Genomic DNA, 17,088 nt, shown 5'->3' on the forward strand with positions numbered 1-17,088 from the left:
CATATGGCGCTGTGAACAGGATTATGCTTGAATATTGGGGAAAATATAAATGTTATGCATTTTGCTTAAATCATACAGTAAATTGTCTGTCTGTATACGTAATGATGAATGAATGATGATTTGGTTTTAATTGAATGAATGCAGATAGTAGATAGGGATTAGATATTTGTTTTTAAGGTATCTCTTGTTGTAGAACATAGTGATGAATTATTGTGTTGCTTGTTACGTTTTACCAATCTTTGGTCATTTTTATATAGAAAAAATAAATACAAATAAAACTATTTTACTTTTTGTCTGACCATGTGGGTTTCAATCCACCATTGACCACATGGTGTGAATACCATTTGCATAGAAAAATACTTTTCACTAAACCTGTTCATCAGGTTTTTATTGCTGGTTACTGGACCCTGTTTGTTTGTGTACACATTTACATTTGTTTGGCATTCAAGGATTTGTTTAGTTGAAAAGATATTTGGACTAAACTAATTAAATTAGTAGTTAAGAAAAGATAAGTTTAGTAAAGCAGATTGAGCGAATATTAGATTTATGTGAGCGTATACATAGAATATTAGTATGGATATATATATATATATATATATATATATATATATATGATTATGACTCATGAAGGAAAGACCACCTTTTTAATTTAACAGTTGTGTGAACATGTAGTGTATATCCTAGTCAAAACAGTGAAGCACATGTTTGGGGGATGGTTGGTGAGGTAAGAGACCATCCTTTTCAGTTACAGCTGGGGGAGAATTTGTCCTTGTTGGGGGCGGGTGGTCTTACCTGTATGAGAAAATAAACTGCATAGTAAAGGATGCATTATTTTGTAAATGTAATTCCCTAAACTAATCAATTTGTGGAGTGTTTTTCAGCTTTATTATCCAGGACTAAGGAATTACTGGACATATGATGGAATTTCAGGAACTGGTAACAAATGAACTGAAAAAATGGTAAAATAATTCCTTTGTCCTATTTAGTCTGAATATTTTAACAAGTTAGCATTTTTAACAAAGTAAGTGTATGGGCTCAGATTAAGATTTATATTATTTTAGAAGCCATCTATAACTGATTTTAATATTTCCATGCTTTGAATTAGGGTGTATCTGCCTAGCGGGTGAACCTCCATAACGTGGGCTGTGATTTTAGTTACAGTAGCGGGTGGGGAACCTGAGCTAGGGGGTATTTAAACGTGTCCGGATAAGGGGGAGCATACCCAATAGTTGTTGTGCAGTTCTATCCTGTATTATTATATTATTTGAAACCCTGTATTACTTATAAGTAGCGTTTTGTAACTTATTTGTAATTGTTTATATATATTGCTCTGGGAAAGGGATAGGCAAAATCTCTGAGAGACCAGGAAATATATTTTAAAAAGGGCGTATTACACTAGTGGTAGGGTGGCCTATCATGACCATAGAGACCCTTGGTGACTAGTTTTTGTTGTATATTGCCCTGGGAAGGGGATACGCTATTTAATAGAAATTCCTGAGAGACCAGGAAATATACAATAAGTGATACGTGAGTGTACTGGTTAAATTGCAGACATATTGGCCCAGAACCTTTAATCGAGCCGGAAAAGAGGCTGCTGTATGTTTGCTCCTCTATAATTTTGCGGGGGCGGTCACCCCCATGCGGAAAGCCACTGCCATCACAGGATGGTTAGTTGTGCAGGCCCTTAGCCGCGAGGTGCAAGCATGTCCGTGGAAAGGCTAGAAATTAATAGGGAGTCACTCATAGCTGTCAGAAGTGTTGAACTTTGAGACATATTGACCTATATCCTTTCAGAGGCGGAAGAGGTGTTGTGGTTCACTCCTCTATAATTTAACCAAAGGGTGGAGAGTTATTAAACATGTTTAGGTTGGCTAGAAATGTGTTTCCTGAATTGCAGAGAAGATGCAGAAAGCAGCTATTAGCTTATTGTTTTTTAAGAGCCTTGTAAAAAAAAAAAAAAAAAAAATTAAGAAAGTAATCTTGTTGAAAAAATTGTCTTTAAAATGAAAAGCTGAAGGAATGTGTTTACATGTCTGTGTGTGTATATATATATACATATTCTAAGTAAAATATTTGCAGTATACGCTATAAGTGACTAGGAAAGTAATCCTGATCTGTTTTCTAACCTTTTCAGATGTAGCAGAAACCAGAGGTGGACATTGGAACACAGATAGAATATCAGATGGAGACCAGTGTCTAAATGTTGACCTTTGATGAGCTATTGAATGTTTTATTTTATTGTCTATTTAACATGTCTATGCTATGATTTTGTGCATACTATTCTCTTATTTCTAGTGATTGTATTGCAATTGAAACCCTTATGTATTATTGTTGTATGTATGTATGCTTGCCTGGGAAAGGGGGGAATTGACCCATAGGGACCAGGGGGTATTTTTGTGTAAACCAAACTGGGGTGGGAGGGCTCTAACGAGGGAACCCCATTGTCCAGTAGGTGCTTGATTTGTGTCTGTGTAAAGTGCATGAGTGGTTGCAGTTAAAAAAACAAACAAACAAAAAACGGAAGAGTGATAAGAGGGATAAGAGAAAGTAGGCATTTTGGGTTATCTATACATGTTTAAATAGAAGGGTGGTAAATAGGAATGTAATTGTTTTGGTTAATGTTTAGAATAAATTGGTTAAATACAGCAGTGATAACGAGTGTTTAGATTAAATTGGTAAATACAGCAGTGATAACGAGTGTTTAGATTAAATTGGTAAATGCAGCAGTAATAACGAGTGTTTGGGTTAAATTGGTAGATACAGCAGTGATATTGTGTTTATCTCTGAATCAGGAGTGTGCTGGATGTGAAGAGAGGTGTGTAGGTATTTATCCAAACGCCATAGGGAAAAATATGGTTAAGACACCACAATCAAATGGTACTTGTGATGATTGGCACAGTTATTTGCCATTTATGTTTGTGTTCGTCATTGCCTGTGTTTTCATTCAAGAACTTTCAAGCAAGGATATTTTAAGAAGAAGCACTGGACACTGTGCTCAACTGTTGCTGTAAGGAGATAAAAAAAATTTGCAGCTAAGAGTGGTGAGAGTCGGAACAAAATGCATCAGGAGCAGGAAACTGTTACGTCAAGGTGGTTAAAGAAAGAAAAAACAAAACAATGTGACCACAAACACACAAAAGTCCTTGATCACATGAACTGTTATTAGAAGAAATACTGAAGCTGCGAGTGATGGGAGTAGGAAAAATAATACAGCCAGAGCAGGATACTGTGACAATTGACCACAAACACACAGAAGTCCCTGCACACATGAACTGTAAATACAAAAATCCTACGTCCTTGTTTGCTCAAATTATTTCATTCATCCCTGTCTCTATGCGTATGTTCTATGAGACTGTCGAAGAATAGAGTATCCAGTTTCCAGGACTAATGTTTGTGAAAATTCCAGGCACACAGACCAGCCAGAGGCTACAGAAATCGAGTCGGTCGGTGCCATGATTCATAGGTGTTATGAGTTTGTGGTGTCTAATACTATATTAAGCTCCAAAACACATCCTCACATGAACACAATATCATTGGTTAATCTAATAAAACATGGTTTGAGTTGTTCATTATTATAAGGGTGGGTATGTGCCTACTTTAGGCCAAGGTTTCTCAACTGGTAATGCATGTGCTCAATGGTGAACATTTATATAAGAAATACAATGTGAATGGGTAATAATTAATGGGTAAATGGGTATCGTTCTTCAAAAGGTGGGTTTTGTTGTAGGGCAGGTAGTGTTAAAATGGGGAAGATTCAAAATGTACTGGTTTTATAAATGCTTGTTTTATGACATAAGTCAAAGGGTGGTTTGTAATGGTATCGATTAATTAATGACTTTACATCATAAATAAAGCATATTTAGTGTAATGCTTTGGAGGCACCACTAGGGGCAGTGTGTAGGAAGACATGTGCTTCTGGCAGTGACATCACAGGCCAGCCTACTTAGACTGAATAAAAACCAGATGTAGGAGAAACTCTGTCTCTTTTTACCTGTACCTGACTGGACCTAAGATGTAGTACCAGCTCTGACTTACCCCAGCCAAAGGGCTGGGGCCTTGTAAGTAATATAAATCCATTGTAACATTTAGCAATTGTAATAGCCTTTTGTAAAACATTTAGTAACCTTTTTATGTAGTTTTGTATTGTATAATTATTGTGGTAAATTGACATTCTGCTAGCATCTGTTTATTTATTATAGTTATATTTGTATTGTATAATTATTGTGGTAAATTGACATTCTGCTAGCATCTGTTTATTTATTATAGTTATATTAAATATACATTTAATATTACAACGTTTTGTGTATTTTCTATCCACATATTCGACCATAATACCATGAACTATAAAAATATTAATGTTGTTCCATATTGCTTAATTATTATGTATTAAGAGATTAATATTCATATTTAAGTCACGACCACAACAACGATGAAGGCAATATAAACGTAAAAATTATAAACAGGCTGCATTGCACATTTTTAAGGTTAAACAAAGACAACATTTTAGAGATTAGCCAGACTCCCGAGTTACCCGCCTAGCTGACAGCAGGGGAGACTCCAATGCACTGTGGTTACTGGGTGCGCTATGTGTATATGTGCACAGTTTTATATTTAGATACATATTAAACATGGTCAGGCGTGAGAGAAAATAAGGGTTTCAAAGTGCATGGCATTAATATAGCAGGTGCTCTATGCCTCTATCAGTGTTTGTGGGGCAAAGATTAAACATAACTCGTGGAACCTAACTGCTAAACAGCATATTAGTAAGATTGCACTAAAATAAAGAAAATAACATAAAAGTATAATATTCGCTTAAAACTGGGCTAGTCTAAGCATAGGTATACTCAGCATTCAATCGATGGACTACTGATAATACCCCCTGTGATCCCCCGTGCGAGCAGTCCAGAAAACAAAGTCAAACATTGAAACATTGAATGGGCATTTGCCTTGTTGTGGCTAGATGGATGCCCCCAGTGATGGTAGTTTCAGCTTGTGCAGTCTCCCCGGTGCGAGGAAGCTTAGAGCCCCTGAGCCATGTGGGGGGGTGTTGACTGGTGAGTATAGTGCCTCCCGATCTGTGTGCCGGGCTGGGTTTACCTGTCTTGGGCTGGAGGTCTGGGGTATCTGCCAGAGGTGTAAGTGCAGCGTCTGCGGAGTGCTTTCGTGCTGTGGGTCAGCTTGTGGGCGTTGTATTGCCGCTTCCATTCCTCTGCAGGAGTTTTGAGACCGGTCTCCTTGGATTTTCCTGTAGGACCGTGGCCTCCGCGTGCTGGGGGAGTCTCGTTGCAGTGGCCCGTGCCTCAGGTCGGTGTCGGGTAGCTGCTCGCCTCGTGGTTGTGTTAGCATGTGCTTGGGCTGGAGGTAGTCGATGGCCCTGTGTCTTTGTCTGCCCTCCCCTCCGCTTGAATGTTGGTGGTCTCGCCGGCTCTGTCTTATGTTTCCCGGTATGGGGTTGTTTATGGAGGTGTCGCCGGCTTGGAGCCCTAGCCGTTGGAGTGGGCTGAGTGCTCAGAGGCCTTTCATGTGGTGCGTTAGAGCCCGGCGTTGACAAGGAGGGCTCTTGCAATGCTCGGTGTAGTTTTGCCCAGAATTCCTCAAAGATTATGTCGAGCGAGTTCTGGGGTCTTGGTTGTGCTGTGCACATGGCGTCCGCCATATTGGATATGACGCTGTGTTTCCCGCTTTGGGAGGCTGCAAAGTGGTTGCGCTTGTCTTCGCAAGGTTGCCTCCCGGACCGGTCCAAGGGGGGGGGGGTCATGGGGCTCTGTGTGGTGACTACCTCCGCGTTCCAGGCGCTCCCGAATATGAGATCAGCTGTTTCTCCAGGGTTCGCCAGACCGCAGGTCGGTCATCCTGCTCTCCGGTTTTGTGACCATTTGCAGGTCGCTATTGTCTCTTGTATCAGGCTCTGGTACCGCCACAGAGGGTAGTCTGACGACTTGGTATGGTTTGTCATCGCGTTTTTGGGCAGAAATCCTCATTTTGGACAAGGTAGCCTGGAGCTCATGTGAAACGTCTGCCCAGCATGGCAGTCAGGCCCCGCCCCCCTGTCAGGCCCCGCCCCCCTGGGTTTTTTTAATGCCTTTTTTCGCTAGCACAAAAATCATGCAAAAGCAGACACAACTTATATATTCCTTACATCATCTTAACATAACAAGAGTGCTAACAAAATATTTTAGTTTTTTTTACATGCCTTTTTATGGTTCTAAAAATTTTAAAATGGGGCGGAGCCTAGCATCCAGGCTGAACGGTTGTGCTGAACTTCAGCTCCCGCTCTATTATGCACTTTCCAGGGGAAAATCGCCTAAAAATCGGCACAGCCGCGCACTGGAGTGAAGCTACCATGACTGGGACACCCGGGGGAATTTCCCGATACCGAAAACAAGCCTGTAACCCCCCGGGGACCCGACAACATACCCTGAGGCCTACCGGAGATCGAGCAGCGGGGAGACGGCCGCTCCCAGCGCTGACTGACCTGGGCACAGATCCCTCAGGGTTACCACCATCTACCCCCCCCCTCCGGACCGATTGGGGTCATCACGGTCCACACCAAGCGACAGGAGGGGCGGTCACAAGCTGCACCCACAACTCGACAAACCGCAGCACAAGGGCAGCCGAACACATGGCGTACCCAAAATGGCGGCGACAAGCACGACATGCGAGCCAAACTGCATACCTGAGACAGAGATCCACAGCGATGTACAGCTGCGTCTAGAAGCAGCTTTTGCCCGATTCTGGCACAGACTAAACAACTGGCTGCAAGCACCGCAGGCAAACTCGCACACCCCGACAGGTACGAGCAAGCTGAACTGTACCCACGGGGAAAAGAGAAAGGTACCACAGCAAGAGCAGACGGAACAACAAGAAAGGAGCTGGGAACGGGGGGGAAGAGGTGCCCCATTCTGGGCAAAGCAATTGTCCCCAAGCTAGCCACATCAACACACAGCCCGCCCAGGCCGAGGGCCGTGAGGAAATTGCCTCCGCAGCATCAACCACCCTGCAGGGGGACTGCCCGCCGCAGGCGGCGAAGGAACACCGGCTCCACCTGCACCCGACATGGGAATGCCTCGAACTCTCAGAGCCCTTGAGTCAGTGGTCTGAAGATGCCACCCTCCGCAAGAGCCTGGGGCTGGAGGGGGTCCTCGCCCCCCAATTGCTGCACCGAAACCTTCTGCCTTCCCACCCCTGAAGACAAATTGCCACGAACCGGCATGGGCTGAAAGGGACTGAAAGCAGACACGCAGCTCTCCTTAACTTGCTCCTCTCGTTTTCTTTTATTTCTTAATTTTTAATCCATGACACGTTATACTTTCAATTGTTGTCCTTAATGACCTACTGCTAAGCTTATTATGATCACGCAACACAAACAACGCATTAAGACATGCTTTAGCCTGCTTGACTAAGTATTAGTATTTACCTTGGTTAGAAATGTAATGTTCTTGTGAATTAAGACAAGCCTACCTAGTTATTTTTATTTTTTCCAATTGACATAAACTGCCTGAATAATCTAATATAGCCTGCACTGCAGATTGAGGCCAGCATGCTCTGCTACACCTAGATGTCCGTAATTATCATTTTTGCGTTAAGCTTAAGCCCATGTTTTACGCGGATATCTCTAATTTCTACCCATAACCTGCAGGGAAACCGTTACTCACAACACATAGAGCCAGTACATCGCATAATACAACCTAAGACTCAGCCTGTAATAAGCAACCATCATCCATTTATTTTCCATTTTAAGCGGTGCTGACACTGCCTCCCCACTGTTCCACATCGCTTTATAGCATAGCCAGTTGTTCTTAGTTTGACTAGCATGTTCACTATATATAAACTCGTGACTTCTATACATACCTACCTAGCATGCTCCAAACTTGATCCTCTTGTATTTAAAAATAAAAAATTGTGTACTGTTCCTATATACCCCATTGTTACCTATGTTTTGAACTACGCAAGTGGAATGCCTTTGGGGTACCACATGGCTGTATGTTATCCTAATATGCACTGCAAAAAAAAATAAAACATTTAAAAATAAATACGTAAATACAAATCTTACTAGGACTTACCACAATACACAGGCACGGTACCAAATGCTCTTTAGGTATAATGTAGCGCTCATCTCCTTTCTAAGAGTAAGAATGAGAATTGGTACAATTAAGACGTGAAGAACTTAATTTTGATCATTATTCATAAAATAGCCTTCTAGTTCATTCGATTGTCACTTAATTCTATTTTTACCTTTCTACTCTTTTTTTCTTGTACTTGCAATTTTTTTTATATTGTTAAAGCATTATTAATAACAACTTTGAAACTATCTCCTAAAATCGATTTGTGCAATCAGTAACCTCAGAGTTTATTTCTAATGTCAACATCCTATGACAACAAGTAATATTGGCTGGTTTCCGTAATGAGATATGTTTGCGTTCTGTCACTTGAACCAACCTTAAATATAATAACCATTGCTTGCCTGGTTCTCATTCTTTGAGAATTAAAGTAAAAAAAAAAAAAAACCTTTAACCCCTTAAGGACATAAGATGTGTGAAATGTCATGATTCCCTTTTATTCCAGAAGTTTGGTCCTTAAGGGGTTAAAGTCCTGCGTGCCACAGAGTTAATCCCGGGAAACCAGTCACTATTCGTTATCATTCCTGTCACCAATTTTAGCGACCAACCTCTGGCCTACTGTGAAGAGGTTAACAACAGTTAAATCCCTAGATATACTATTGAAACAAAAAGTCTTGTTATAACTCTGTGGCTACTAGCAACAGTATGAAGTCTCCATGCACAGGTGTGTGTTTCTGTGCTTTACCGGCAAGCCGTTAATATGCAAGTGATTACTGTCTGTAGCAACAGCTGTTATTAACAATAGGCTATAAAGTTTAGCAATAAGGTTGTAAACATGGTGGTAATTTGTCCGAGCTTGCCGCCGTTGTTATGGCAACAGCTTATGGCAGCTTTGTACTGATAAGTTTGTAAAAGATGCCTTATTTATTAGAAACTGCTAAGTACAAAGGAGATGTACAGCAGTACAGGTATCTGCCATTGAAGACACACTGTGTCTGCCTCTTTGGTACTGTTTAGAAACTGGACATAAAATATAGGAGAACAAGTTTTCCATATTTGTTTTCTCAATGATATTCAATCTGGGATAAACTGGGTGACAGACTACAGATATTCAATCTGGCATAAACTGGGTGACAGACTACAGATATTCAATCTGGGATAAACTGGATGACAGACTACAGATATTCAATCTGGGATAAACTGGGTGACAGACTACAGATATTCAATCTGGGATAAACTGGGTGACAGACTACAGATATTCAATCTGGGATAAACTGGATGACAGACTACAGATATTCAATCTGGGATAAACTGGATGACAGATATTCAATCTGGGATAAACTGGATGACAGATATTCAATCTGGGATAAACTGGATGACAGATATTCAATCTGGGATAAACTGGATGACAGACTACAGATATTCAATCTGGGATAAACTGGATGACAGATATTCAATCTGGGATAAACTGGATGACAGATATTCAATCTGGGATAAACTGGATGACAGACTACAGATAATCAATCTGGGATAAACTGGATTACAGATATTCAATCTGGGATAAACTGGATGACAGACTACAGATAATCAATCCGGGATAAACTGGGTGACATACTACAGATATTCAATCTGGGATAAACTGGGTGACAGACTACAGATATTCAATCTGGGATAAACTGGATGACAGACTACAGATATTCAATCTGGGATAAACTGGATGACAGATATTCAATCTGGGATAAACTGGGTGACAGACTACAGATATTCAATATGGGATAAACTGGGTGACAGACTGCAGATATTCAATCCGGGATAAACTGGATGACAGACTACAGATATTCAATCTGGGATAACAACTAGTTATTCTACAAATGAGCTGTCTGTTGATTACTCCTCTATGTAATATGACTAATCACTGGAAAGATCCATTTGAAACTGAACTGGGGGGAAAAAAAATCAGTGTTTTATGCATGTATTATGTATATATTTATTTGTAATTACGTGTAATGGTACAAAAGCCTCATTCGTTAGAGCTGGAAAAAAAGAAAAAAAACCTCACCAATCTTTTTCTTATAGTTGTAGTATTGTGAGAAACCATTAATTCATAGGAACGGCTGCTTGATCCATTCATTATGCCTACTGAGAAATTCCCATCGGTGGAAACATACATACTAGGCACTGCAACAACAACAAAAAAAGATGAAGGAAGAGAGAATTTAGATGTCTGATTCCAAGATGCACTACTGTAATTATGGTTTCACGTACATCAGTTTTCTAGTTAACATTAAATGTCACATTCCATAATGTCTTGTATATTGCTAATATTACCTCCACATTCCTTCACTTCCTCTATAAAACGCAGCTCCTTGCACCCTGTTGGGATAATATACACAATATCAATATCAATACCCATTGTACAGCACTACGGAATCTGATAGCGCTATATAAATAATAAAATAATAATAATAATATCAAAGGTGCAATAAATAAATAACCTGCATCGTAAAATATTGTCATACAATACTGTGTGTTCTGTATGTATGTGTTACTTAAAAATCCAAGAGGTTTAAAAATAAAAGTGTGTTAAGTTTCAACAAAATGTACACAAATCTACACTTTAATTGAAGTGAATCCACAGAAGGACAAAGGAAATCACCAGCCAGGGGCGGACTAGGCCCTCGGCACTTTGGCCATGGACTCATGACAATCAAGCATAGCAGTACTGTCATGGGCTGGCTAGGGAGCCATATATATAACAAATATTAAATGGAGTAGTCTACAACTCTGCACTACTATTTTCCAGTTTAGCTATTTCAGGCCTAAAATGTTCAATGCCTTGACAATTCTCCAATATCTACTTCATAACAACTGAAGGCTTATTCACTAAACAGTTAATACTCGGGACCCAAGGTTGCTTGAGGACCCAAACTCTTTAATTGTCATAAGCATGCTCCTTTATTCTTTGTGTCAATTAAATCGAGGTGTTGGTACATATTAGTGTACAGGTGAAAGAGCATTTTAAGCATACCTCCCAACATGACCAATTCACAAAGGGACATTAATTTTGGGGTGTGTGGCCAGGGGCATGGCTGTTCTGAGAAATTCTAGGAGACTTACTAATAACAAATTATACAGCTAATATGTAATTTAGAGCAAAACAATGTATCTTATTTACGCAGACTGATCTCGAACGACTTTCTTTATAGTTTAAAAACACATTATTGGGAGTATTATTGCTGTGGAGCTGTTTTACAATCAGATGCACCAACAGTATGGAGCTTCTAGAAAAGAGGAAGAGGGGGAATGAGGGATTTAGCTCTAAAATAGGGACTTTACCTCCTAAATCAGGACACTTGGGTTTGCTCCACTTCCACTAGCACAGATATGTGTCTTCTGAGACCATACTTGGAGTATAGACTCCAGTTACTGATCACCTTTTCCCAAATATCAAAATAGTATGAAAGAGAGGCAGGTGAAAGCTGGAGGAGTGTACCTGTCATCTCCTCTTGTATTTGGTAAGGCTGTATCAAAAACAAAACCCTTCGAGTCCTAAATGCATAGATTTTGTTAGTTTTTGAATCTTCTGGGAGTTGTGACATACGGAAGACAAAGGTTAGCAAAGAAGAAGAAGACACCATCATTAAACCCACACTTACCTGTCACGGGATGCATGCTTATTAACGGATCCTGATATCTTGGCAAAGTGTAAGCTGTAAGGTTCACATCACTTTCAGGAGATGCATTGAAGCATCTGAACAGAAGAGTTCCCTGCAGAAAAGAAATTAATTTCTTTTCACAAATATATATTTGTTATTTTTTTTACGTGTTCACTATATTGACTAGTATTGATACTTGCCTACTGTATTTGCCATCATAAAATGGAGACTTTTACGTCACTACAAGCTGTGTGACATACCTTCCAATGGTATTCCATATATTCATTCAGATAAAATAAAGGACAACTAGCATATAAAAGATCATCAGCCTCATTTAAAAAAGGTATAGCCAACTTTTTCTGTCTTGCAAAATCCATCAAAATTGCAACTTCAATTTCTTCCATGTATTTCATGCACATATGAGGAGGATTTATCACAAAAACTAACATGGTTATTCCCTGAACTGGGACTTGCAGGCTATTTTTTTGCATAGTAGAATCCAAAAAGATTTGATTGACAGCTTGCTCAGATTTCTTAAAGCTGGATCCTTGCTGGAACTTGGTCATAATGGAATCTATTCTAAGCCAGTGAATAATGTATTCTGCACCCAATGCAGTAATATTCCTCTTCAAATGCATAACATTAATGTGATTTAAAAAAAAAAAAAAAAAACAGTTAATCAGAGCTCTAGACCTTTAATCGTGTTATTATTACACTATACCTACATTTAACTTCCTTGATGCTTAACATACCAACCCGGTTAAAGAAGAATCTCTTAGAAAAAACACTAAATATTTGCATCAACACACCCTATCTTTTGTAATATGTCTAAGAGGAATTACAATCTATTTATTTACATGTCTTGCACGGGACAGGCTTCCTTCAAACTCCCTCCAATGCCCTTATAAGCTTGTTCTTAAAGGGAAACAATGAGGTATAATTGATCCCCATTTTTGTTTAATGCATTATTACCTTTAAAATTACCCTGATGCACTATTTAATGGGCTAGCCTTCAGTTGAAGTAAGACCCCCTTCCTCAGCAAAGACTGCGATCCCAAATACATCTGCACAACAGAGGCTTTTGAGATAAGTATTTTATCTGCAGAAAGGGAAATTATCACTTAAGATTAGTGGAACTGCTCTTTAACATTTTACTATACATAGGACATGAGGTCATTCGTTTAGACTGGAAGAAAAAAGATTTAGTCTAATGCAAAGGAAAGGTTTTTGTTACTGTAAGAATAATAAGGATGTTGAATTCTCTGCCTGAAGAAGTGGTTTTATCAGCGTTTGATTAGATGTTTAAACAGCAACTAGATGCATACTTGCAAAAACAGAATATTCAAGGATATAATCTTTCAATGTAGGGTAATAACCGCTTGATCCAAGGATAAATCTGACTGCCATTCTGGGGTCAAGAAGGAATTTGTTTCCTAGTTTGGGGTTTTTCTTTTGCCTTCTTTGGGATCAACAGCAAAAAAAAAAAAAATGTGAGGAAGGCTGAACTTGATGGACATGTGTCTCCTTTCAACCTATGTAACTATGTAACCTGATATCAGCCATCCAGTTTTCCCATAACTTAGTTCAGTGTTCAGCAAACTAGAAAATGGGCAGCTGTCTGCAGAGTAGCAGTCGCAGTTGGCAGTCTGCTCAAGCTAAAATGGTTGTGGTGCTTTAATATTTGATATCTGTGGAGAATGTAAGGAAGATTTTTGACTTGAGTATATATTGATTTAATATTATTGGATAAGCTTTCTAAATGATTTTGCACTGTTGGATAAAGTTTTTTTTTTTTTAAATGTTCAACATATTAAAAATATCAAAAATATATCATATATAAAATAAATATCTTGATATAAATATTAAAAATCGAATTATTACAAAATTAAACAATTTTTTTCATTATATTAATGGATTTTAAAAGTGTATCCAAAAATATTAAATCATTTGGAAAGCTTTTACTACAATATTAAATTAAGGCCTAGGCATTGCAAATGATTCGATACGGTTATAAAAATGTTCCAATAATTTATCTCCAAAAATTCCCATATACTATAATGGTAAAGTCTGTTGATAAACCATTTGGAAACTTTTTCTAACATTATCATGGAGTCATTTGGAAAGCGTATTAAATCGAGGTCCATGTCTTTACTTTGTACTACACAAAAATGTCAAAAAAAGGTCAATTGAAATGTAAAATTAGATGGATATTATCTTTAATGCCCTGCAGACTTTTTTTTTTCTAATGGTTTTCATTGAACAATTTGTCAAAAATATATTTCAAACAATACAAAATAGAAACATAACAATATGACACGTAAGAATATAGGTAAAACCAATAAAAAAGAAAATGGAAAACAGGAAAGGGTGAGGGTAAAAATAAAAATATTAAAGGGGTGGGGGGTTCCCTCCGTAGTTGCATAATAATAATATTATCAAATGTATACATTATAGAATATAATACCAAGTGAAATAGTTTGATAAGCACATATTTTCTTCAGATCATAATGGCCATCACTGCGCTAGAAGGAATTGGTTACATACCAGTTTCACGATGTTCTCTTCCGGTTTGAAAGGTATTGAAGAGAAGGGTATAGAGACCTTCACCCAAACAAAATGTTGTATAGAATCTATATTCACGTGGGCACAGAGGGAAAGTTCTGTAAATAAATATACAAACAACTGAATTAGATTTACAACCAGAGTTATTTTTCTTTTAAATTTGAAATAAATATTTTCTATGTGGTCTAAATGATAAGACGACAAAGGGTCGAAAAGACACAACATGCTTGTGGTCAACGTCGATGCACAACTCCTGATTGAATAATATCCCTGGCTAAATATACATTCTCAAATTTGCTCTGTTTTTCTCTTTATTCACAAGAATGACATCATCCTAGAGAATTATATTAAACAATCCATTTGACATGAATTTTTTCAAATGTAAAAACCAAGTAGAACACACGCATTTACAAATACATATAATGTTATAATTCCTTTGGTTAAAAAGATATACTTGCCATCTGACACTATTTTACCTGGTGTTTCATCCGAGACTTCATTAGACTTATTGTTGCTGTCCTCCTCAGAGATTTCGTCCAGATAATTACAAGTTGAGGAACCATCAATATCATCATAACACTCGTAATCATCGCAATCCTCTATCACATTTCCTACAATTATATATACAAACCATACTGTAAAACCATAATATAACATTTTACAAGAAGACGAAGTAATCACTGCGGTTCACTATTTAAGCATTGCTGCCATTTCAACTGATCTGATGACAAACAAAAGCCAACAGAATCCAACTCATACGAAACGGTGATTTAAACTCTCTAATTCTAATCTGTTCAGCAAACAAACATATCTGTTGTTTGTGCTGTTTGTTTGTCTTTTATAGTAAGCTTTTTCATATATATTTTTTTTTTATGAATGCATTTTCACTTTAATGGCAAGGCTGCTAATGGAAAAGAATAGACATTTTCATATAAATAATCTTACATGTCCCATATTTCCTATTTGAGATTAAGTTCTTAAACATAATGTGATATAATAATCTAAAAATGGCAGCAAATATTACCCATAACCAGACCCTTTTTTTGGCAATTTCTTATATTTTGGCCACCTTAATCGTATAGCTCTACATTAAAGAAGAACTGTCACTCCCTGAGGGTTTTTAATATTATATTTACTTGCAGCCTACATTTAAAAAAATATGTGTTTGTGAAGTCTGCAAATTAAACTGAAATGTAGAAATTCACACTGTATGCCCTGGAACTGATTGCCGCCATCTTGTTTCCATTTTAATCACTGTTAAAAGCTTTGCCTCTTTTTTTGATGCTTCAGGTCAAAGTTTGAAAGATAGGCCTGGAGCTTCAGCTCCAATAGCCTCTATGTTAATCTGTCCCTAAATCTTATGTGACACATGAAAACTTTTCAAATTCACTCTTACCCCTGTATAAACTGGAAAAAAGTTTGTGTCTCAAACTGCATGGATTCATTTTGAAAGCTGGTGAAGTCAAACCCAAGTTGGAAGGTTGTGAATTATCGGGTATACAGCAAAATTATTTATTTTACAAGTTCGATAAGCCCCTTGGTGTATTCAGCCATAATCATGATTTAATTGACATCACATTGCAACAACGTGCTTATCTCTTTATGGTAAGTCCCTTAAACCATATTGGGCAGCTCAATGACCCTTCTACCTTCTTTCTATATCTCAATATTCCCCACAACTATTTCAATCGTAGAGCAGTCAACAGACTATCATCACACAATATCAGTCAATTTACAATACCTGCTGAAAAGTCAACGTATATGTCTATCTCTACTTTAACACATGGCATGCATCTATCGTAAATGCAGCGCAGCACGGTCTGCGATGACATATTGCCGATTATCATTACTGGTTGATTTGCTTTTTCCTTGTCTCCAGGCATGAACAAAACATCTATAAGGGACACAAAAAGGTGAAAATCATCTACCAAACACTCATGCACTTTATTTCGTATTTTTTTATTCACAGACCCATAATGTGATGATACAATTATAACAGATATCTCAATGGTCGTATAAGGGAGTTGTGGACTTTAATTCCTGGAGTCATGCGTGATTGTACAAAAACAAAACATTTTGGCCAGAAGAATATATTGAAAGCATGGTCCTTCTTTTTTCTCTAGGCAGTCACAATGGAAAACAAAGAAAGGGTTTTAGGACCTCAAGGTGTCAGAAACATATCGCAAACATTTCAGAGGATCACAACATTTAAAACTCACCTGATTCCTAGAGGCTTTCCTTTATCCTCAATTTATATCTTTGTTGTGAAAACGGACTTCATGAGGGTCTATTTTCCCCCATGTTTGGCAATATTTTTGAGAGTCACTCACACAACTGCTTCAGAAGTATTCTCCTCCAGGCTTCAAGTCTCAATAACCCAGAGGTACAGACTCCCCAAGAACACATACTCCGGGCTGATATGCATTAAGAGGCTCTAGGCACCGAAACAACTCTATGTCGTTGCAAAGGAAGTATGAGGTTATAGTACAAAGGTTAAAATGCAGAGAGTGCACTGTACCCCCTCTCCCTGCTGAAACTGTCTTAGAATTGCAGTAATTTGTAAAACGTGCTGCAGCTGTAAGGCTACATCCCTGGCTCTGGCGCAGCAAAGGAGGTGCAAAAGAGAAGTCAGCCAGAGGTTATAGGATAAACTTTTTGTCCTACAAACCTTGCTTCCAAGTATATTTTCTTATTTATATTTTAATTCCTTTTTTTTTTCTAACTGTATATTAAAAGTAAGTATATTTTGCTTGGCAGTTTGACTATGGCAGTCATGATGTTAGCTGTTGGGGGCATCACTGAGGTTAAGG

At 38.3% G+C, this 17,088-nt stretch overlaps 1 protein-coding gene across 1 annotated transcript in view; it reads right to left on the bottom strand.

Moving 5' to 3' along the window:
* IL17RC (interleukin 17 receptor C) overlaps positions 1–17,088 on the bottom strand; it is a 96,175-nt gene that overhangs the window by 44,957 nt on the left and 34,130 nt on the right. Inside the window, exons 3-9 of the mRNA XM_063426735.1 lie at positions 16,020–16,172; positions 14,755–14,889; positions 14,261–14,376; positions 11,717–11,828; positions 10,389–10,433; positions 10,120–10,238; positions 8,064–8,123 (exon numbers count right to left, since the gene is read on the bottom strand). Of these exons, the coding sequence (XP_063282805.1) occupies positions 8,064–8,123; positions 10,120–10,238; positions 10,389–10,433; positions 11,717–11,828; positions 14,261–14,376; positions 14,755–14,889; positions 16,020–16,172 (740 nt within the window). The remainder of the gene's footprint in view (positions 1–8,063; positions 8,124–10,119; positions 10,239–10,388; positions 10,434–11,716; positions 11,829–14,260; positions 14,377–14,754; positions 14,890–16,019; positions 16,173–17,088) is intronic.

The sequence above is a fragment of the Pelobates fuscus genome, chromosome 7 (assembly GCF_036172605.1).
Source record: "Pelobates fuscus isolate aPelFus1 chromosome 7, aPelFus1.pri, whole genome shotgun sequence".
In the NCBI taxonomy this organism is placed as follows: Eukaryota; Metazoa; Chordata; class Amphibia; order Anura; family Pelobatidae; genus Pelobates; species Pelobates fuscus.